We start from the raw sequence: 24,670 nt of genomic DNA on the forward strand, positions 1-24,670 counted from the left end.
ACAGTGAAAACCCACGCATTTACAAGAAAACAGCTTTCAAATAGCTAAACGCTGTGGCAACTATGCATGAAAGTGTTATTATCTTAATAGTGTTGTATGTCTCTGTAATGGCATCCGTATTTATTTAAAAATATATTTTTTTATTACCCTTTTTATTTTTTATTTTTTCCGGTAACGTGTTGTGAAGAAAGTGCCGATCAGGAATCGTGGGCTGCATTCACATATACTGATGGAGAACAGGCGAGGCTTTCAGGTTGGTTACGCGATGGCGGCTCTCTCAACAATATAGGGATTTTAAAGCGAAAACAATGGATTTACTGCTCGCAGAGAAGTGCAGCTGCCTCGACTAAGAACCGGAATGCTAGCGGTATCGTTTTAGCTAGTCAGTTTTGCCGTGGCGCCGAGTCGGAGGCGTCCCTTTTCTTTTGGGGACTCAGTGTTTTTCTGCTCCGTCCCGCGGGCCTGGCTGCAGCGGCGGGGTGCTACTTTCGGATGAGCGGGCACTGAGGTCTCGGCAGAGGTGGGGTCTGAAAATAGCTAAAATGGAGGCAAAACAAGCCATCGAAGCCTCAGCATAACATAAGTGTTACTTATGAAACATTATCATAGCAGGCCAAGGGGCAATAAAATCAGAGTTTGACTCTTAACTTGGTACTCTTGCTAGTTAGCATTAGCCAACGGTAGCGTTCACTTGTCCTAGCTAAAGCGAGAAGGCATAAGTAATTTATCATCGGTTTGTGTTATCTAATTGCAATCGCTACCGATGATGGTGTTACTACGTTACTACCCGATTCAACCTGTATGTAACGTGAGATCTATGTCTGTGCTGGAAAACATAGTTTCTTTGCATTTTGGTGGTGCGGTTAGCTAGGCTACTAGCTCAACTAACTGGTCAGTGACGTAACGATGGTCATTGTTTTGACAGCACGCGGCATCTTTAGTCCTGAATATTATCCTGTTTGTTTATTAATATAGTTTTGGGTTGCATTGAAAACTGCTATTTACAGACAGCTGCCAGGAAAGTCAATGTTTGGCTAACTGATGTGACGCAGCTCGTCGTTGTGTTACGTTTACGTTTTGCTCTGTTCCTACATGTACGTATATACGTCTATGGTTATACCTCCAGTTCATACTATTATGTTATTTTTTTAAATAGTTTTTTATACCACCTGTTCGGAAATCCTCACATTCCACTCTACTGTACAGCATTTTATTCTACATTATATTCTATTCTATTTGAAATATATTATACATAATTGTATGTATATGTATGTACTGATGTCTTTTTTATGTCTTAGATTCTCTGTTATTCTTACGGCATTATTTCTTATTTTTTGTGTATGTTGCACTGCTGGAGGGCCTGAGATTTAGGAATTTCAATGCCAACAACTACGTCGGTATTTGTTGTGATTGTGAATATATGATAAAGGAACTTTAACTTGAGCGTTTTAATATAGTGTACCGGCTGCCAGCAGTAAATTATACATCGGCGGTAATTACTGCAGCATTTCACTTCAGTATAGTTCTATTTCGCACCTAATTTATTAAAGCTTTACCCCTCATGATGATGATGACATTGTTCTTGTGCCCATAACAGTAGCTGCTGCTGCTGCACTGTCTGAAATAATGTTTTTCCTCTGACTCTCAGTTGTAGGATGGATCCAGAAGGCGGGGCAGACTCACAAAAAGCTGTCAGTTTGCAGTGGAAGAGCTACAAACTCGTCCAGGACCCGACCATTCGGAGGGTTGCACTGAAAATCTACAGATATGATGGAGTGCATTTCAGTGTGCCAGTGAGTTTATTTCCATTCCTACCATTTAAAATGTCTAAAAATGTTATCTTTGAACTGCAAACTTTTCATGTATTGTCTAGGACTCTGGATTTCCTCCCGTGGGCGAACTGCGGGACCCTAGACCCCGGAGACTATGGTCCAGGTATACAGAAATGTCCCTGCCAGTCCCGAAGTTTAAGGTGAGAAAAGGCACCAGTCAACGTTAATTTCACACATCCAAGCATCTTTTTCTATTGGAATCACAAGATCTTTTCCCTGATTTTTGTCATTTTGGTCATTGTTTTCGCAGCTTGATGAATTCTACGTGGGTCCCATACCACTCAAGGAGGTGACCTTTGCTAGACTCAATGACAACATCAAGGAGCCCTTCTTGGCAGAAATGTGTGCCAAGTTTGGTGAGGTCGAGGAGATGGAGATCCTGTTTCATCCCAAGACCAGGAAGCACTTGGGCTTGGCCAGGGTGTTGTTTACTAGCACCAGAGGAGCAAAGGACACAGTGAAGAGTCTGCACAACACTTCTGTGATGGGAAATATCATTCATGCTCAACTGGATATAAAAGGTAAGACAAAGCACCTAATCTCGGGCGCATATTTAAGGAATAAGCTAGTTATAAAATACAATACAGTTATGCTCTAGAGAGTTTTGTGTGAACACTGTAGCAATGTCTGTGCAATGACTAATAACAAGCCAGTATAACAGGTAACACATTTGATATTTTGGTTTTGAAACCGTTTTTATGTCCATGAAAACACATGAAACGTTTTTAACTTGTTCCTTGCCCCAGCTTCCCACAAATTTGAACTGAAATTACTATAACTTAGTAATAACTGAACGTTTTTTAGATGTCTTGCTAACAAACAAATGGAGTGACAAGCAAATGAGACACAAAACAAAAAAACATAAGCTTACATGCATAAGGTTGTGTTTGCTGGAGGCAGTTAAACGTAATTGAGTTTGTCTTGAAAACCTCATTATAGGTTGATGCTGTTTATGTGCGCAGTGAGCTAATTTCACATCCTGTATCTATTTTTCTTTTCTTTTCTTTTTTTCAGGCCAGCAGAGGCAGAAGTATTATGACCTGATGGTAAACGGGTCCTACACTCCTCAGACGGTGCCTCTGGGAGGCAAAGCTTTGACTGACAGGGTCCAGCCTCCAACCCCAACACAACCACAGCCACCACCACCGCCACAGCAACAACCACAGCCTGACACGGTATTCTTACAGTATTATTGTCACTTCAGTTATATAATAGTCATCTAGATTTTCCAAGTGTTTTAGCAGCATTATTAAGTAATTACTTGCACATATTCTAAATCAAATTAGGTGTTGCTATATCATAATCACAATAATAAGATATAGTATATTCTATATATTGCAAGGCTGCTGGTAAACAATGGATACTTGCTTGATTTCTAAATTCTAATGTATATCTTTACGCTGCTCAGTCATCAGAAATCCGGCGTAGGCTCTCCAGTGAGCTTGCGGTTTTGGCAGCAGGTGTCCAGGCCCTCACATCAGGGAACATCACCCCTTGCTCTGCGGACACTGGTTTCAGTGATCAGCGTCTAGACACGCCCCCCTCTTCCATGGCGGGTCCCTTCACCCCAGGCTCATCCACTTCATCCCAGGGCGGCGGAGGAACGCCTTACAGCAACAGATCATCTGGGACGCCCTTCTCACAAGACTCGGGCTACACCGCCAACAGGTTAGTGGTGGATGTTAAGCAAGTCGTTTTTCACTTCTAGAAGTTATCATGAGAAAAATGCTGGGCCCTCAGTGAAAGTATTATCTTCACCAATCCATAACCGAAACACACTTCATGAGACCCCAAGAAACCATTCCACAATTCATGCAGGTTATTCATTTATTTGTGTTGTATTAAGAGAACTGATAATAATGATTATACTACTTGGAAAATGTAGCCTTTACTCTTTATAATTTATTTGCAAAATTGTACACAACTGTCTTTATACAGTCCCCTGTATAGTATTGTATAGTATAGTATATAGTATCGGAACGGTGAGGCCAATTCCTTTATTTTTGCTGTAGACTGGAAACATTTGGGTTTGACACCAAACGATGAATATGAGACAATAGCTCAACATTTCAGCTTTCATTTCCAGGTATTAACATCTGGATCCGATACACAACTTAGAAGATAGCATTTTTTGAAAAGGAACGCCAAATTTTTAGGCAAGCAAAAGTATTGGAACAGATAGACTTTAAATAAATTAAAGTGAATAAACCGTAATATTTTGTCGCAAATACTTTGCTTGCAATAACCGCATCAAGCCTGTGACCCATTGTCATCACCAAACTTTTGCATTCTTCTTTTGTGATGCTTTTCCAGACTTTCACCACAGCCTCATTCGGTTGCTGTTTGTTTTGGGGGGTTACATGTTAGCAGGTAACATGCATGCTCTATAGGGTTTAAGTCTGGAGATTGACTTGGCCAGTCTAAAACCTTCCACTTCTTGCCCCTGATGAACTCCTTTGGTGTTTTTGCAGTTTTTTTGGATCATTATCTTGCTGCATGATGAAGGATCTTCCAATCAGTTTGGTTGCATCTTTCTTTAAATTGTCAGACAAAATGTTCCTGTAGACTTCATTTTGCTGTTGCCATCATGTGTTACTGTGTTGTTGTCAAGATGAACCTTTACCAAAGTGATGGAAAGGCTAAAGTTTAGAGAAAGAAAGAATCTGCTCATGATCCCAAACATACAAGCTCATCTATGAAACACGGTGGAGGCAATGTCATGGCTTGGGCTTGCATGGCTTCTTCTCGGATGGGCTCATTAATCTTCATTGATGATGTAACACATGATGGCAACAGCTAAATGAACTCTAAGTCTACAGAAACATTTTGTCTGCCAATTTAAAGAAAGATGCAACCAAACTGATTGGAAGATCCTCCCATGCAGCGAGATAATGACCCAAAACACAACAAAGGAGTTAATCAGGGGCAAGAAGTGGAAGGTTATAGACTGGCCAAGTCAATCTCCAGACTTAAACCCTATAGAGCATGCATTTTACCTGCCAAAGAGGAGACTTAAAGAGGACCTATGATACTTTTCGAATTTTATGACCTATAAACGTTGTTATAATGATTTATAGTCATGTTTAACCATACTAGCGTATCAAATAATTGCGTACATGCATTTAGACGTATTCCCTGCTTACCGTCTGGGGTGGCAATGCAGAGCACTAAACACTAGGGCAGCCGGTCGAGAATTCACTTGTTCAAATTTCCGGGTATCGTGTCGTCACGTTCTCGGATGTTTCCATGTATGGTAATGCTGCTCAGGCAAGCTCCGGCCATGCCCCCACCTTCCTCTCTCAGAAATCTCCCCGCGCGCTGCTGGAAATGTTCCGGAAGGAAGGTAACCAATCACAACGGAGTGGGGTTTGCAGGGGGGAGAGGGGTGGAGAAGCTCAAAGCAGTGTGTGGAGCAGACTGCTGTGCTCGCTAGGGTGAGAGGAAGAGTGTCCCGAAAATCTACATGGTTTTTCGTGTCAGGTTGCTCTATAGCAGTTTTTAACAAGAAATTAAGACCAGAAAAGTGGTATAATAGGAGATCTTTAAGAGAGTAACCCCCTAACACAAACAGCAACTGAATGAGGCTGCGTTGAAAGCCTGAAAAAACATCACAAAAGAAGAATGCAAAAGTTTGGTGATGTCAATGGGTCACAGGCTTGATGCGGTTATTGCAAGCAAAGGATTTGCGACAAAATATTACGTTTTATTCACTTTAATTTATTTAAAGTCTATCTGTTCCAATACTTCTGCTCGCCTAAAAATGTGGTGTTCCTTTTCAAAAAATGCTATCTTCTAAGTTGTGTATCGGATCCAGATGTTAATACCTGGAAATGAAAGCTGAAATGTTGAGCTATTGTCTCATATTCATCGTTTGGTGTCAAACCCAAATGTTTCCAGTCTACAGCAAAAATAAAGGAATTGGCCTCACCGTTCCAATACTATTTGGTGTTTTCAATTTTTTTTTATCTCCGCTCATAAAGCAAGAGGAATTGTACTATGTAGGTCTAGTGGTTTTATTTATTAGAATGCATTTAGATATTGTAATTTAATTAATTATTACTTGGTTTTACTACAACTATGTTTTTATTACTTCAGAATTGTTATTATTACCATGTAGTATTTCATGAACTGTCACTTAACATTTGAATTTAAGCACTGTAGGTGCACTGTGACAAGTGTTTTGTTGCATGGACTGCATGTTTAGTGCACCAATCTTAGCCCCCATTACCTTACTATAACAGTATTTTTGTAACAGTAGGAGTCATTGTCTTTGTTTTTGAATTTTGTTTATTTAGAGGTCAAAATTTATTTTGAGCGAGGTGTTTCACACACTGCTTCCATCAGGCTTTGCCCAGGAAGTCTACAGTCTTAAATAGTTAAAAGTACTTAATACATATTTACATATATAATTGGATTAATTAAGTGAAAAACAAGGAAAAAGAAAATATCAAAAAAGAAGAAAGGGAAAAAAAAAAGATCAATGGGCAAACAGTAACATATATCATATAATCGATCAATCTATGTTAAATATACAGCTAGAGAGTCAGTCATATAACAAGATTCATCATTGTCCTAATAGATATCATCAGATGTATAACTTTTGATTAAATATCTACCTCAATTGTGTCTTGCAGGCATCCCAGCTACAACACTGGCACTTTGGGCAGCGGCTACCCTCCGCAGGATATGCTACCTTCCTCCTCCTCGTCTTCTGCGGTCTCGTCCACTGTCGGCGGCTACAAAGTGTCCCGCTACTCCGAGGACGCACAGGAACCATCCGTGTATCATCGCGGTCGCCCTATGTTCCCCCCGACCGCATCGTACCGTCCCAACGAGCCGCCGTGTTACCCCCCTTACCCTAACATAGGAGGCCCCGGGCCACACATAGGCCACCACTCCACAATGCCTCCACCACCTCTGGCTACACCATACGACCAGCCCCCAATGTCGGAACGGGACCGTGACAGAGACTCAGCAGGGCGCTACGGTCCCGGAGGGGCAGGGCCTGGGCCAGGGGGGATCGGCTCTAGAAGGTCATCTTACCAAGACACAAACTCTTCCTCCTCAAAGTACCATTCCCATCACTCCTCATCCCATCACCACTCAGACCGCCGGGACGAACGGGGCTACAGACGGGACAGTCTGGGCTCCCGAACGGGCGAACACAGCAGTCACCAGAGGCACCGAAACCACCACCATTCACACAACCACCACAGCAGCAGCAGCAGCGGCCGCCGACGGAGCAGCCACGACCGGGACAGAGAGAGAGACAGGGACAGAGACAGCGACTACTCCAACAGCTCCGACCCCAGATACAACTCCAACTCGTACCGCTCTTCTTCTAACAGCATGTCACCTCCGTACTCGTCCTCCAAAGAGCCCGCTCCAACACCACCACCTCAGGGATTGGACGTTTCCGCCCGTGTAGGGGGCACCGGCCTGGCAGACCGGAGCTCTCTGCCTGCAGTTGGTGCTGACAAAGACAACTTCCCCGCTGGTCACCACAGCGGTGCTCTGCCTCCGCCGCCCCCACCACCACCACCACCTCCCCTCCCACCCGCTTCAGTTATCGCCGCGGCCGTAGCGGAAACACTCGGGACCTTGGATTTCAACCAGGACAGCCCGGCCCGCGACGAGCAGTGGACGAAGCCCAAACGGAGACCCAGCACGCCCCCTGCACCACCCAAGACGCCCCCACCGCCGGCCTCTCCACCCCATCCCGCTGTAGCCTCGTCCTCCACCTCCCCGTCTTCTACGTCCCTCCCACACCATCTCCCCGCCTCCTCCAGCTCACCGCCCCCAAAACGTGACTCTTCTTCCCCGGAGCCCGATTCGACCAATGAGAGCTTACCGTTCGTCTACCACAGCAGCAGCCTGGACTCTCGTATTGAGATGCTCCTAAAGGAACAAAAGGCCAAGTTTTCTTTCCTTGCGTCAGATGAGGAGGATGAAGAAGATAAGAAAGATAAGCAGAGGGGAATAGTTCGGGATGGGGCACAGCGCAGAGGCGGAGCTGGTGATGTCACAGGAGAAGTCACCAGTGGTAATCAGGTTGGGGACAATGGGGAAAAGGACCACAGGAGGAAAGGGGACAGAGACCGAGGGAGGAAACGAGGAAAGGGCGGAGAGGGTAGGAAGAGTCCGACTGTACTTACAGCCACAACGCCATCCTCTTCCAACTACAATGTCCCCCCAGAGGAACCCCCCCAACCTCAGGTCGGGCTCATCGGGACTGGAGCTTTGCAGGAGGATTCGTCACAAGCTGGATCTGCTGACACACGGAGCAGGACAGGAGCACACACACCGCCTTACAATGGCCAGACTCAGGTGAGAATAGTTGCATGTCATTTAACTTCAGGGTTCAGACTATTGGGTCTTGATTGTATTTTCTTTTGATAAATAAAAATGTAAGTTTCTCATTCTGTTGCCACTTTGTGGTTAAAGTTGCTGTGTGAAAAGGGAACTAGTGTTTTTCAGAACATACTTGGTGGAAATGGAATATAATATTCATAAGTATTTCTTAACTAGTGTATAATCACTAAAAAGTCAAATGTTTTTTTTATTACCTAAGAAGGTGCCTTTATATCTACATAGGAGCAGGGCATGCTGCCTTGTTTCTACAGAAGCACAGAACGGTCAAAGTTAACGACCTTACATGTTTTACTCATAGTGGGTTTCTGCCGGTAATGCACCTGCTGGGAGAGAAGTACTAAAGAATAGTGCTGCACGATTAATCTAATCCCAATTGCGATGTGAGCTTGTGCAATAACATAATCGCACAAATGGCTGTGATTGTGATTTAATATCACTTTAATTGCAATCGCACAATTTCCCCAAATCGTGCAGCACCGCTAAAGAATAAATAACTAAATACATCTTCACCATTTAACTTGATATTGTGGAAAGACTTGAGGCAGACTTGGTGGATGATGCCATTAATAACTAGCTTCTTGTCTTGTCTTGTCGTGTATGTATGTTATGGTTCGTCTTTGTTGTAATTTACTTTTTTTTTTTTTATGTATCTGCTAATATGCTGTGTGTTTTTTGCAGCCCCACTTTCAAAGTGTGCTGGATAATACTGTTGATGTTTCCTTAAAAACTTTTAAAAAGTAAATAAACTTTGTTTTATTTCAGTCGTCCCCTCATTCCTCCGGAGAAGACATGGAGATCTCTGACGAGGACGAGGAGGCTGCTACCATAACAACGGTGACCACCCACCAGGCCTCCATCACCTCATGTTCCTCGCCCTCTTTGTCCCAGGCCGCCATGCCTTCACACACCACGGACCCTTCAGCTTCACCCACTGACTCTGCACAGCACTTTGGCAGCTCCATGCACCCTCCCATACCTTCTTACCCTCCTCATTTACCACCTTTGCCCGGGTACTCCCTGCAGCCCCCACCTCCTCCTGGGATCCCCTCGCTGTCACACATGGAGTTACACTCCGAGTATCCACCCCCTATGCCCCCACACATGTACGACTACGCCACCTCCATGGAGATGATGAGCCAATACAGCGGGGGAGCTCCCATGTCTTTCCAGATGCAGACACACATGCTAAGTCGCCTACACCAGCTGCGTATGTCGTCCGCAAACGGCACCCCGAGTCCCGGTGAGGCGGCCACTGCAGACTACGCCTCGTACCATCTCCACTCTATGCCCCCTCACCACACACACCACCCTTACATGGACCAAGAGGGCAGCGGGGCAGGCTCTCATTACGACCAGGACCACCGCTATATGCCCCAGCACATGCCCTACGCCTATCCCGACCCACACAACACTCAGATACCACCTCCCCCACACCACGGCATCCCCCCTCCCCATACAGGCTGGCCACCACACGTGTTACCACCTCACTACGCCTCTTACATGCCTCCACCGGGCTATGGCACCATGCTGCCAGATGACGGAGGAGAGTACAAGGAACCAGGAGAGGAGATGCCCATGCTCGCCGAGAATCCCCACGAAGCCACAGTGCAGATGGTCCTGGCCAATCTCATCCAGGAAATGAAGAACATCATGCAGAGGGATCTGAACCGCAAGATGGTGGAGAACGTGGCCTTTGCAACCTTTGACGAGTGGTGGGACAGGAAAGAGACCAAGGCCAAGGTGAGGATGACTGATCACAAAAGGCTGGTGTTGTCGTGGTTATTTTTGAGCTTTATTATTATTGTTTTTTGTAGGTAAGAAAGCCTTCTTTATCAACTTGTTTGTACTTTTTTTGGAGGTTCATCTTAATAAACTCTTGACCATATCTCTTGAGAGAACCTTAAGCCTCTTTTCCACTGACGGTACCAGTCGGTTTGGTTATATACCGATTCCGAATGGTCACCCTTGATCTGCTTTCTAAAGCTGTCACTACTTTTACCATTTTTTGAAGGCGGTTTGAAAGAGGATGCTGCTGACCATTGTTTTACTGTAATTGTTTAATTGTTTTCTTCCTCTAGCCCTTCCAGACAATGGTTAGGGGAGTGTCTGCCTTGCGTGATGATGAGAAAAAAGAGGAAAAGGTCAACCGTCCTCGAGAGCCTCTCACGTCTCTGGTGGATTGGGCAAAGAGTGGCGGCATGGAAGGATTCTCTATCCGAGGAGCGTTACGACTGCCCTCCTTTAAGGTAAAGGCACAACATTGTGGTAGATACTGGTCTGGCTCTCCATGTTTGACAGCTAACATTGTGATTTGATAAACATAAACAACTAGACCTACACCTCTTATTTCATAAACACACTAGAGTGTTTTGCTTTTACAGTTACCCAAAAAGTATTTTTTTTTTTTTTTTTTTGTGAATCTAAAACATTCACTAACAGTTCTGGTCCTGGATTGAAATCTTCCATGCTTTTTATCCTAATTACACTGCCAACACATCAGTATAAATCATATACAAACATAAAGTAAATATGTGAGGAATGTTACAGTGTTTGGCACTGTGAATTTATTTTGCATTTGATTTTGTGGTATAAGCTTTTGGCCAGAGATGTGAATTCCATTCTTTGCTTTGTTTGATTAATTGCTATTGTTGCTTTGCAATTGTGCAGGTGAAGAGGAAAGAACCTCAGGAGTTTGAAGAGGGCGACATGAAAAGGCCGCGTCCCTCGACCCCACCAGACGAGGATGACGAAGGTTTGCTGATATGATGTTGAAAATGTTAAAAATAGTGTTTTGAGTAATAGTCCTGTGTGTATAAACCCTCAACTCTTTTCTTGTTTGTAGTTGCCGAAGGGAGAATGCCAGAGGCAGACAGGCGCGGAGCTGAAAGGGAAAACAAGAGGAGGAAAAAGAAGCCAAGAAGTCGTAAACCATGGGAGCTTGGCAGTGAGGGAGAAGAAACGTCTGACGGCTCCTCCACTGAAAAGGTGCTCTTTTGGGGGTCTTGTTATACGTTTGGTTTTTAAAGCAAACAAAATACGAAATGAACTCAAGAACATACAACTTGAAAGATCCTCTAATGAGTCCTTAAAAACATATTCACGTAAGAGAACGCTGAAGGTTATATGCAATACATTGTAGGTTTTGATGCATATGGCATGTACTGTAAGTAGTAAGCAGGTGGATCTTTCTATTGCCTTGTGTTAAAGGTTCAGTAAGCGGAATCGTCAGTTTAGCTAAACTTCCTGTCAGTGACTGCAGTTAGCATTCCCCTCCCACGTCACCACATCAATGCACTTCGGTCTTCAAGCAGCGAGTTATTTAGCATCATCTCAGATCATAAGTGTTATAAAACATGATAAAAACCATCAAAACAGACATTGGGAAGGCACATACACATTCACCCATCTGTTGCTTTGCACGTGCACCGGCAGTGAGACAGTTGCCGATTTGTAGCGTTCTCTCTTCTGATTGGTTATCAGTAGTGGGATCCCCGAAAAGTTTATTTGCCGATTACATGCAGAGCGAGTGACTGAGAGATCGGCTTTATGAAACGCGCTCACTATATAATTGATCACTGTCTGAATAAAAAGCGATTTAACACTTATATTAACATAAATAGCTTACTTCACCTTCACCTTTAAGTTTATTTTAAAAAAAAAAGATCCGTTACCGGATGTCAACAAAATAAATGACTATAATGTACAAGTCTGAAATCACAACATCCCCCTTACATTTCATAAACAAATTACAAAGCACTTTTGTAGTTGTAAAATTTATCGGACCTATTCTTGAAAGCGTTAACGGAAATGGACCTCAACACTTCTTCTGGAAGCTCTTTCCATGCTTTTACAGAACAAATTGTAAAATTTTCTCTTTTATTCTCCTTTTTCTCTGATACGTTTTTTGTTTAATACAGATTGTGTTGTCACACTTTTTGATGGCTAGATGGCAGCATTTCACTGTGATATTTCAAAACGGTAACAACATCTTTTTTCTGTTTAGGAGGATGAAGAAGAAGACGAAAGTGAAAAGGATTCTGGTAAATCACAACCCATCATCTAATTATTTTTCTATATTTCCATGTTTGATTTCCAGTTTAAAGTGGAATCAGCAATTCTGGAATATGCTTGTTGTCAAAATCACTTTATCAAAATCGGAATTTTTGCTTCCTGTAGTGTATGCGCTGAAAGAAAATCTGGTGTCAATACACAGCCTAGGCTGTGTAAACGGGAATGTAAACAAAGAGGGGCCATCGTAGGCAGCCACATGCCCGTTTACAGAGCCTAGGCTGTGTATTAACACTGGATTTTATGAGGAGATATTCACTGATTTTCACAAAAAGTGATTTTGAAACCAAGCATTCTCCAGACACTCACTGACTCTAACTTTAAGGCAGTAATGATAACACCTATTTTCTTTCTTTCTTTAAGATGCCCTTAGTGCTGATAGTGACGATGAGAGCCTCTCCTCCTCCTCTGATGGCTCTTCTTCTTCAGACTCATCTTCTTCATCTTCGTCTGAGGACGAGGATGAAGAAGGTGAGAGAGCCGGGATTGACTCCATGGATGAGTCCACCATGGACAGCACCACTGGAAAAAATCATGATGGGTAAGAAGTTAAAAGATTCTGTTTGGTTCTGTTCTCAGTAAGACATTTTGTCAATGTTACATACATGAATTCCCCTTTTATTATGTCATTACTTACTGGCTTCAATTGTTTCTTGTTTCTTATTTTCTCAGGGAAAATAACGCAGCAGCTCTTTCAAAGGCAGAGGTCAAAACAGGTTGGTCAAATGTCCTAAATGTCATTCATTTATGCATATTTCGTTGTAGGTTTGGGTGGTATCCACATTTTTATTTTTATTTTTATTTTTTAATTGTAAACGTTCCGCAAATTGTCCCCCAGTAGCCTAGTTGTTTTAGTTTATTGATTCATTTTTGGCGAGGCCGTTTGTGTTAGCCATCTTTCCTTTCTAATTTAACCTTCTGAAAAGAGGCTTTCATGTGACGTTCGAGTATGAGGTATTATACCTTATTACCGCCAAACCTTATTTGTTTCATCATTAAAGCTTCATATTTGAGTTTTCTAGTTGTCGATAACAACTGTTGGCCTTGAAAACTCAACTTCTGCTTCCATTGTTGTTACAGCTGCTTTTTTGGTCAGGCTATGTTCAGTACAGTATGTTTAGTTTGGTTCAATCTTTTTAAAGTTTTCATTTTCTTTCAGTTGAGGTCAAGGACAGCAAGGCAGATCCAACATCCGCACCTACCAGACGTCCTCCATCGCCCCCATACCCGCGTCCTTCGTCCCCTATTGTTCTCGTGCCCCCGCTCAAGAAACGCAGAAAGACTGTCTCCTTCTCCACGGGCGAAAACGACAGCAGAACACACCTGCCTAGTGAACCGCTCTCCCCATCACCAGTGGCGGGTGAATCTCCCCTCCTCTCCCCTAGCAGACTTCCAGACTCCCCCATCACTGCTGCCCTGTCCCCTACAGCCCGTCCTGCTCAGGGCATCCAGCTACTCCCCTTCGCCTCCAAGCCAGGCGAAGGCAATGCCCTCATCGTTCCCCCATCGGGACGAACCCAAGATTTCGACGAGTCCAAAAAGGGACCGGCCATTTCTCCTCAGACCACCCCTACCAAATCCCCAGGTAAACGGGGTGCAGCAGGCAAAGATTCCCCCAGATCTCTCGCGCCTCCTATTATGGTGTGCCGTACCGTACAAAACCTGCCGTTGGACCATGCCAATATGTGTAGAATGGCCTTTGAAGAGGCTCCCCCACCACCACCACCTCCCGTCAACAAAAAGTCCAGAGGGAGACCCCGTACCCCCAGCAGCTGTTACTCCGTCAGAGAGGAAGACGATGAGGAAGGGAGTGAGCACAGGTTGAGATTGAGGGAGCAGTTAGGGGCATCCAGCCTTCTACAGCTGGCCTCTGCTTCTTCTACCACCGACCTGTCTGTGTTGGCGGACGTCGCCCTTAAGATGGACCCTGACGCCGGGGATTCAGAGGAGACGGAGACATCAGATGAGGCAGAAGAACAGAAACTGGAGGGTGGTTTATTCTCCGCAGAGGCTCTGGCTCTAGTTATGAACCCAGAAAGTTTAATTGTCTTTATGGAGCACAATTACACCAAACCCCCAGTTCTACCGGTACCATCCGGTACCAAAAGGACTTCCTCTAAACAAGACCCCTCTGTCTTGCTCCCGGCAGACCTCAACGCTATTTCTGGGGTGCTGGAAGCGCCAGAGGAGGTTATTGGAGATCCACTTCCACCCAGGGGAAATACAGGAGAATATATGCCTTCAATGGGAGGAGTGCTTTCTGAGTCTGGGGATGCAGGTCAGGCTGCAGTTCTATCGCCATCGTCAAAGAAGAGCCCGGTTGGCAAAGGTTTCGAACTCGAAAAGGAAAAGAGCAAAAAGAGGAGAAGAAAAGACAAAGAAAACCTTGAAGTTCATCACACGAAGAAGCCGAAGGAGAAGGAGCAGCCGGGCAAGAAGCAGAGGAAGCGGAAGCTAGAGGTACGTGGGACTTTTCATGTTTGTTCCTGTAAATGTTTGTCTGTTTCTTAATCCATGACGTTTGTGTCATAGGTTACAATGTCACACAGGCTGTGTGACACAATAGAAATTTGACTCATCTGTCAGCTCAATTTAAGGTTCCTGTAATTGTGGCATTTGAACATCAGGTATTTCCCCAGGAAATAAACAACTGGCTCTCTCCTACATACCTGTCTTACGTTACGGATGTGCAAAGTACCCTTCTGTTTGACTTCATTTATAACTACAATAAATAGTTGGATGTAGTAAAGGATAAGTCAAGAACTTGCATGAAAACATTTATATTGCCAGGCAAGCGGTTTATTCTTTCTGAGTGATACATGTTGGATTCTGACCAGAGGCAAGAGCAGCACATATGTGGTCAGGGCTTCTCTTAACATGCATCAAAATAAATTAGTAACTCCTTACTTAGGAACTTCTGGCGTTGCATTAGTGTCAATGTGTTAGTCAAACTTCAAGCTAAGGTCAGCAAAGTTTTCGACCATCAGCATAAACTACATGTGACTGACTCAAAAGCTGCTTCGAATGTGTTCTGATTTTGAACGACTGTTTCAATTAGTTATTGAAAAGTAATTAAAAAGTATAGTAAATGAACATGCTGAATCGAGTTAGACAGATCTTTTAGCATCTTCATATGCTGTTATAAACAATAGCCTATGTCATTCAATGTTTGATCTTTGATGTGTAGAACAGCACCAGCTTATTTACAATGAAAACACATGTTATATATATATTTTATAACAAATAAAAGTTATAGTAAGTCCTGCATATATTTGTTATATACATAACAAGTTTTAGCTTTAAGTTCATAATATTTTTATGGACCAGATGACTAAAATAAATATATCCCCTCACCTGTCATGTTACTATGTCCATGTGTACCAGATGTCAGTGTAAACTTCAAACAGAATAGAAAGTAAAAGGTCAAGGTGTTTTTGCTTTAGTCTGAACAAATCTGGACCGAGGAAATGTGTGAATTTAAACAGAGTGCTTGTCTATGGCTGTGTTCATTTACATACGTTTCATTTGAATAATGTTCCTTCTCTCCTGCCCAGGACTCGGAGGAAGAGGTTGACGTTGAGGAGCTTGAGTCTGGTGAACTGTCCAGTTCAGACACAGACGATGAAGCCATGGAAGATGTGAGGAAGAGCGAGCGCCTCTTTCTGCAGGACGCCGGGCTAACAACAGCCCAGCGCTGGCCCAAACCCATCCCAGCACCAGAGACCCCACTCCCAATAATCAAGTTCGACAACCGCAGCGAGTTTGAGCAGATGACCATCCTCTACGACATCTGGAACTCCGGTCTGGACGGAGAAGACTTGGCGTTACTGAAGAAGACGTATGAGAAGTTACTACAGGACAACCAAAGCTCTGACTGGTTAAATGATACTCACTGGGTCACCCACACAAATATCCTTTATAATGAACAACATTCTATCTATGTAAATATATCTGCGTAAATGCCAGACAATGGCTGTTTACAATCATTAAAGTAGCTACGAGGAACTTTTGAATATTTCTGAAACAGTAAAAAAAAAAACAGTTTAGACCATCAGTGGCAAGAATGCTATTTTTATATAGTTTTTCTTAATGCCTTTGTCCGGGTACGCTCACCCAGGAACACCAATGGCGTCGTAAAAACACTATCGCTTTTGTCCAAAGGGGCAGCTGGAATCAACAAAAACTGAAATTTCCTTGTAGCCACTTTAAAAATGCATTTGTAAGAAATGTTTTATGAGATTGATTAAACGTGTTATATCTTCATATCTCCTAATATTACCCTTGACTTTTAAGTTGCACTAACCAATTTGCCGAACCCTCGGATAAAGAAAAAGAAGGCGATTTCACAGCTGCGTGAGCACGTGACCGGCAGTGCCAGGAGTGAGGGCTACTACGCCATCAGTCGCAAGGAGAAGGACTTCTATCTGGACCTGGACCTGCCGGAGCAGGTCATACGGGAAGTTGAGAATGTTGACACCTCGGTAAGAACACTGCCAATTTCATTTTAATTTTATGTGATACTTTGGTATCTGTATAGTAACAGTTATGGATGATATTGTTTTGAATGCATTGCGACTGTTGCGACCGGTAATCAGTTCAATATATTCTTTTTAGTTTGGGCTGTTTTGTTCTTTAAGGGCTCTCTCGCCCTTTCCCCTGCTTCTTTCTTTACTCTTTAATCCCGTGCGGGCCGTGTCCGCAAGCTACAGTTGCAGCTGCACTATCATCACACCCCTTTTGCACCGGGTCAAAGGGCACTATAATTTGGTGGTAGACAGAAACTTGACCATCATGCCAGCATTTTTGCGCTTAAATGCTGTCTTTTAGATGGTTTACACTATCTTGGCTGGATTTCATATTAAGAAAAAGCAGATATTCTATCATTCATTAATATATAAACCTTAATTATAACTTGGGAATAAATTTTTTCTTTTTAAACAAATGTCAAATATATTGATTTGAGAAACTCTGTTGAAATTGGCATGGACTGAAAAAAGTGTTAAACAAAGCATGTGATGACTAACAAACTGATTTTATCATTGTCTCTGACCACCAGAATCAAAAGCCTTTTTGATTTTTACTGGAAACCTCAAGGGGTTTTTAAACCCCAAACCCAATGCTACATATACCATGTGTATTTTGAGATGAACTCCATTGTTGTCTTTCTTTCGCTCTGATTGTTTTAAATGCATCTAACGTTCCCAATTTCTAAAAAATGTTTTGCTCTCATTCGAGTCATTTCTGCTCTTTTAGGCAAAATATTAAGGGGAATTTTGAGGAACATTGGCATAGTTTTGTTCCTAAGTAAAGCTTGGATTCCCCAGTAATGTGTTTTCCAATCTGGCTTTGTGCTTTGTCTCCATGGAAAAAAAGATTGTCTTTGTTTTCTGGTCCAACCCATGGATTATTGTTTTATATTATACCTCAAAATATTTATAAAAAGTACATTTAAGTGTCTCATCACAAAATGAGATGAAACTGGACACCACATAAGTCAGCGTCTTTGATGTCCTGATCAAAGTAGCCCACTAAGCCCAACAACATTTTGTTCTGAGACGGTCTATTCTCCCAGTTAAACTATGGCAATGTTTCCACAACATAGTGTTTTTCATAATGTCAACCATTTATTCATTTGAAATGCCACCAGGCCCCTCCTTCCCTTCAGTCAGTGAAGTTATTTTAAAAACATTAAGCATAAGGCTGCCAAAGCAAATAAAACGATGAAAACAAAACAGCTAAATTGCGCTGCACAATAATGCGACAATTTTTTTTTCCTCTTCATTAGCCATATTGTTGTTGTTTCTATGGCTCTGAGACAGTTGTGTTAGCTATGTGTAATTGATATTTGTAGTAGGTTTGACATGTATCCCCTGAATTGTGATGTTATCTTCAACATTTGGTTCCTCTAAGTTTTTGCATCTTGATTTGTTAAAGGCTTTAACAACTTGTATTGTAGGTTTTTAAAGCATTTTATCATGTACAAGAAACATAATTTACCTCTACAATTCATTTCCTGCATTTGTTGGTTGTGTAATGCTTCATATTGAACTGTGTGCTACCACGTAATAGTTGTGCCTAAATTTAGTTTATACATGTGTAAAAAATGGAAGAGAAACTTCCCTCTGTCCTTCCTCTAATCATTATTGCAGTCTAATCTGCCTACTCAGCAATTTGTTTCAACTTTAACACACACACACACTAACATGGCTGTTGCACATTAAGGTCAAAGTGTTTCTCTGGTTCAGTCTCCTCCAACTCAAGGCCATATGATGATAACGCGTGATTGGCCCCTTTGTAAAGCTCTTTGCTCTTTGTGTCTCTGCCAGGGAGCTAACAGGGCTCTATCAGAGCGACGCTCGGAGCAGCGACGCCTCCTCACTGTCATTGGCACAACGGCCGTCATGGACTCTGACCTGCTCAAACTCAACCAGCTTAAGGTACAGTTACAACTATGGTGTCTCATGAATGAACCCACGTAATCACATTTACATTGTATCGTTTTCAGCACATTATTGAACATAAAATCAAATAAGTGTTTATTTATAAAGCCCAATATCACAAATATATATTTCCTTCAGTGGGCTATAACTGTTGTTATTGGACATTATAATAATTGTTCATTATTGTACACATTAAAGTTTGTCCTTCTTTACATGCGGTCCTTCCAAGCCCGCTTTTGATGAAGGGCGTATACCAGTATTAAAACTTCCAAATATAATTATTGCAATGTAGTATATATAGTATAATTTCTTACAAGTATATGTAATGACAATAAAACTTCTTTTTACATGATCAGGTGGTGATGAGATGTGTAAATATTGTTTTAACGTTGCTGCCTTTGGTTGCCACGTTGGTTTCCTTCCTTTCTTTTTTTCGTTGAAGATTTAAGCTAAAGTCTATGCTGACCGTTACTTACTATCTGGTTAAGAGGCCATGACAAAAATAGTGTTTGTTTTTATCTACATGAGATTTACAGCGGGTGGAGCCACATGATTGCAACTGACATGAACTCAACCACCTTTAAAGTATTCTTTAAAAAAATAAGGAACCATTTACAACCTAGTAAAAGGGTTTACTTTGTATGATACTGAGAAATCACTTGTCTTGAGGAAACACTGAAAGAAAACTAGTGTTATTGTCCCTCTTCACTCTAAAGAAGGGTGGTGGCTAAGTTTTTGGGTGGTGGCTGTTTTTTTTTACTGCAACTGTGATAAAGTCAGTGTCCGAATCTACTCACACACTTATTATCCACTCCCCAAAATGCATATACTGAAATCAGCATTTTCTACATACATGCAACATGCATATTTGCCTAGTACCAGGCTGGAGGTTCATGAAAAGTATATATTCAGGCTTGCATGCTTTATACATGTTTAACATGTTACACTAATCTTATCTATTCTCATGCAGTACCGCAAGAAGAAGCTTCGTTTTGGACGCAGTAGGATCCACGAGTGGGGCCTGTTTGCCATGGAGCCCATAGCTGCTGATGAAATGGTCATCGAGTACGTGGGTCAAAACATCAGACAGGTAATGCTTCCAGTCTCTGTCAATGTCTGTTGCAGATTTACATAGCAAAACATTCTTTTTTTATGTATCTGATTTGGAAAGCATTTCTGAATATCCAGAAATATGAAACAAACTGCAAAGCATTGCTGACAATGCAGAAATGTGATATGAGTTGCTTTGATAAATCTGAAAGTTGAAAAGCATTGCACTGCACTGTTGGAAAACATAAAAACTAAAATAAAGTACGGGCAGAATTGGAAGTTGAAAATGTTGTTTTGATAATAGCAGTACTGACACTGCATTCACAGGAAATATGCATGAAACGTCTTCAAGCATTCCTTTTAAAAGGATACCATTATTGGTGCATTGTAATATAAAGCACTGTAAATATGCACCTTTTTGAGATAGCTTTATGCCTTGGTTGGTTCAGTTTTGACATAAATGTTTGTGTGTGTGTCACGTGTCCAGATGGTGGCTGACAATCGAGAGAAGAGGTACGCACAGCAGGGCATCGGGAGCAGCTACTTGTTCCGAGTGGACCACGACACAATTATAGACGCCACCAAGGTTGGAAACCTGGCGCGATTCATCAACCACTGCTGCACTGTGAGTCTGAACACACTCATTTAACAGTTGTCCACATCAGAACAAATTTTATTGTCTCTTTTTTGTTGTTGTTGCTCACCATTGTCTCCTTGCTTTATTCCCTTAGCCAAACTGCTATGCCAAGGTCATCACCATAGAGTCCCAGAAAAAGATTGTGATCTACTCAAAGCAGGGCATCGCCGTCAATGAAGAGATCACCTATGATTACAAGTTCCCCCTGGAGGACATCAAGATTCCTTGCATGTGTGGAACAGAGAACTGCCGTGGGACACTAAACTAGTGGACTAACGTCTCTCATGGGCCAGCCTGATCTACACAGCCTCCCTTCCCCCCCCTGGTTAACCTTCATCAAAGTGTACCTCAAAACAAGGCCACCGTTTTGATACCCCCTTCCAGTCCTCTGGATCCAGTCCTCACCGCCGTCCCCCCAATACCCTGGAAACAACAGATACACACACACTTGCACTTTTCATTGACTTGGCAGTTTCACAAGCCGTGTGTGTGAGGGGTTTGTGTTAACCTGGCATGTGTAAACTTTGAGGGGGGTCGGGGGGGGGGGGGGGGGGGGGGGGGCAGGTTCATCATAAACTCTTCTGTGGCAGTATTGTTTGACTCGATTGGGTGATATGTTCCAACAGCCTGGAACAAATGTATTTTTATTTTCATGCCAATATTCATTTAAAGGAACACAAAGTTAACACACAAAAAAACTAAAAAAACACTGGTATTTTATGTCTACGTCAGCTCACATAATCTACAGCCTGGATCCCCCGTCCAGTGTCAAAGCCCTCCCTGCTCCCACCACCCACCCAGATCCGCACACAGACGCACAGGAATATCAGATAAATTCAGGGTTTTTAAAAGCGCTTGTTAAGGGCGCACTTTTAAGATGACAAACTTCAATCAATCCGGTCTTTAGTTATGCAAAGATTTCCAAGTGTGAAGATTGTTTTGGAGCTTCTTCATTTTTTTAAATTTAATTTCATAGTATTATATATTAATAATATTACTATTGCTGTTATTTATGGTATTTAGTTGCATAAGCTGTAAGCATCTTACAGTTAAATGAGCTTCAGTTTACCCACCCACTGTCCTTAGTAGCTTGTGATTCACCAGCTCTATAAAACTGTCATTTTCCGTCTCCTCTGTGTGTTACTCTCCTGATTCGCCACAGCCTTCAGTCTAGATGAGAGTTAACTCATTTGTTCTATTGTTTTTAACCCACCCTAAAAATATGTCGGTTAAGTTGCAGCTAAAACCTTGTTTAGTTTGTAGGTGACCGTCTAATTTATGTCTGCAGGATTCGCACAACAGAATTTTTTTTTTTTTTTTTTTCTTGTTAGTTTTTCTCCAAGTTTAAAGCTACTTCAATGTAAGGTCTTGAGGAGAACTTGTTGTGTTCGTTTAATAGGATCTGTCTGTCTGTCTGTCTGTCTGTGTTAATTGTTCCTTCCACGGTATTATCGTATTTGGTTACCACCAGCAATTGTCAGATTCTTATTTCAACACTTGGCAAACTGCAACTTTGTTTTACATCAGCCGTTAAAGCAAAGGTTACCACCAAACTCCTGCAGTTCCTAGTAAAAATGTGTGCTCAGTGTTAAGCGTAGTCTGTGTACTACAGATGTTTTTAAAAGGCACATGTATTTGATTAGATCAGGTCTCTTCAAAGGTTCTTGTTAAGTACACTTTTTGTATCTCTCTCTCTTGCTCGCTCTGTCTCTCTGTTTTGTGGGCCTTTCCAGAATGCATTAGTATGGATTTTATTTTGAGTGTGGAGTCGTTCACCCAACAAAAAACATCCTTCCCTTAATGATTTATCAGCTTACGGCAAACAAATGTCCTGCTTACGTTGTGTTTGCAGTGTAGATGGTTGGAACGATATATAGATAGCAGGTTTGTGTTAACACTGTCTACGGCCCTTGTGTTGTGTCTGTTTTTCATATGGCTATGGCCGTCCAAAGTTTAACTTTCATTTTGTACTTTTACCTAGCAGAAGACCTCTTTATTTTGTTCCCTCCCAAACAGAAAGATCTGTAAGATTATTTGTTTTCTGTTGCAATGAAAGCCTTTCAGTACAAACCCAACCCTCTTTCCTACAGGATAAAAAGATGAAAGGAAAAAAAAATCTAAAGTTCTTGTAAATATTGTAGAGGTGTTTGTTTCTCGTAGAAACACACTGATTTAAAGCTGTAAATATGTTGTTCCTTTTCCTCTCTCAACGAGAAGGAAACATGTACATACCTTCCATTCATTTATTTTTTTAATTGTTTTTTCTGTTTAATTTGATGATTATTTTAATATTATTTGCAATATTTCTCTTGTATTAATGCGTTGGACCCTTTATTAATGGTGCATTAAAATATTTTTTAAATAAATTAAAACTTCATGTTTTTCAATAACTTTGTGTCCTACTACTGTTATAAGCACTGAGGTTCATCCAGTATGGAAGGATTTTGTAGATTACTTTTAGTGTCTAAAGGATCCTGACAAACAAATGAATTGATCTTCATTCTAGATATGTATAGGGTAAATATAAACACCTAGCTGGTTAATGTGGTGTATCAACAGGAAGTTGCCTGCATAGTGTAAAACTACAAAGTCATATTTCCTCCTTTACAGAGTTAACATGAAATGAAGCCATAATGCACCTGCAACTTTCATATTTCCTGTTTGTAAGCAAAGAGAGGAAGTGCTGAAATCCTGGCCTGCAAAGTCTAGAATACATCAGACACCAGATGACAATAGGAAAGGGAGAGCTGGTGACGCTCACAGCACACATGGTGAAGTTTGTTGCTAAATCTTTGCCAATACTTTGATCTATGTTTCATAAGGACAATTCAGTTAGACTGGTCATTTTGAGGCACACTTTATGCCAGAACTTAACTTACCCAATACCTGTAATAGGCACCTCTCTTTGTTTGTGGGCAAAATGTTATTCACGATCTTCCTGTGAGTCACGAGAAGGCTGGCTGAAACTGAAAATGGCAGGATATTATTTTTCTGTTTGGAGATACAGTAAAAGTACTTGTCTTATTGTTGTGATGAGACAGCAAGTTCCCAAATGCTCTTATCAAGAACCCTTAAAATAATATACATGAGAAACTCTGATCTTATATGGTATGATGTTATAATATGAAATACCACCTGACACTGACCTGTTTTGATGGGAAATGGGAAGGTAACATTTTAAAGTTGAACAGTAAAGCGTATTATCTGGCTTTTGTGGCTCCAGAGGGGCTACACAAAGTCTGATCATTTGCCTGTGATGTCACTCAGCATCAGGGTCTGACGTCATTGTTTGTGTACTTGCATACATAAAAAACAAAATGTTGTTCCTTCTGTCCAACACCTTGCAAAACAGACAAATATAAGACATATGGAGAAGAATTAAAAAGTTCAAGTTTCTAAACATAACAAGTCAAGATTGTTTTGGCTTAAAAATAAAATGACCATTAAAAATTGACCTGTAAAGACAATCATCTTAACTTGATGATGAAGTGTTAAAGTTTTATATTGATCCACTGACTGTGACAGTCATCTGGACCAAATTTCAGTTTCTCTTATACTTTGATGCATGACCAAGTGCCTCCATTTATGACATACCTTTGTACCAGTATCTGTTAATGTGTGACCTTCAGTAATGGTGTGTAATGGCCTTGACAGTGAATTTGGCTGCAGTTCGAGGTAAGCTAAGATATATATTTATATCCGGTTGTACTCCAGTTAATTCGTCCATATTCCTTGTGGATATATTTATTCATCCAAAACCATATAAAAATATCAGACTGTATGAAAAAGTATTTTGAGTGCACAGTATTTTCACTTGCCATTGACAGTAATACTTGGGAAGACAAAAACTAAGAATGTCTAAACCCTAACATATACTGTATATCTTAACATATTGGACTGCTACATTAGACATTTAGGTTTATGAATAATCATAGACTATTCCAGATTGAGCTGATTTAAAGCTTTTTGTATTATTTTATGGTGTATCTTTCACATTAAACCATATTTCTAAACCATGTATCTCTGAAGTCCCAATAGAAGGATATTATGCAGAAGGTTCTTGTGCAAACAATATCAATGGTGAGCTAACAAATCAAATAGTTTGTTCACATGTAATAATGACTTGTTTGGAGAACAGGTGGATCTCGTTTCAATAAGATAATAACTATCATCCTAATACACAAGACACAATCTTAACTTTGTTGGGAGTGCAGAGGCTGTAAATTAACTGTGTGCTTTTGGGAGTTGGAGTGCAGTCAGCTGTTTCACTT

The 24,670-nt window shown here is 41.6% G+C and overlaps 1 protein-coding gene across 2 annotated transcripts; it reads left to right on the forward strand.

Moving 5' to 3' along the window:
* Window positions 1-246: 246 nt before the first annotated feature.
* On the forward strand, window positions 247-22,738 carry setd1a (SET domain containing 1A, histone lysine methyltransferase). 2 transcript variants are annotated; one of them, XM_080044255.1, is made up of 21 exons: window positions 247-253; window positions 1,649-1,793; window positions 1,874-1,972; window positions 2,083-2,353; window positions 2,847-3,007; window positions 3,241-3,500; window positions 6,467-8,159; window positions 8,967-9,944; window positions 10,283-10,450; window positions 10,872-10,956; window positions 11,047-11,189; window positions 12,208-12,244; window positions 12,636-12,813; window positions 12,945-12,988; window positions 13,432-14,732; window positions 15,827-16,181; window positions 16,572-16,753; window positions 18,599-18,709; window positions 19,683-19,802; window positions 20,250-20,387; window positions 20,494-22,738. In XM_080044255.1, the coding sequence occupies exons 2-21, from the start codon at window positions 1,656-1,658 to the stop codon at window positions 20,665-20,667; spliced, it is 6,636 nt and encodes a 2,211-aa protein (XP_079900381.1). In that variant the 5' UTR covers window positions 247-253; window positions 1,649-1,655; the 3' UTR covers window positions 20,668-22,738. The 2 variants fall into 2 exon arrangements, with proteins under 2 accessions (XP_079900381.1, XP_079900380.1); XM_080044254.1 differs by lacking the exon at window positions 247-253 and adding an exon at window positions 360-520.
* The last annotated feature ends 1,932 nt before the right edge of the window (window positions 22,739-24,670 follow it).

Source organism: Ammodytes marinus (genome assembly GCF_949987685.1).
Source record: "Ammodytes marinus genome assembly, chromosome: 16".
NCBI classification, from domain to species: Eukaryota; Metazoa; Chordata; class Actinopteri; order Uranoscopiformes; family Ammodytidae; genus Ammodytes; species Ammodytes marinus.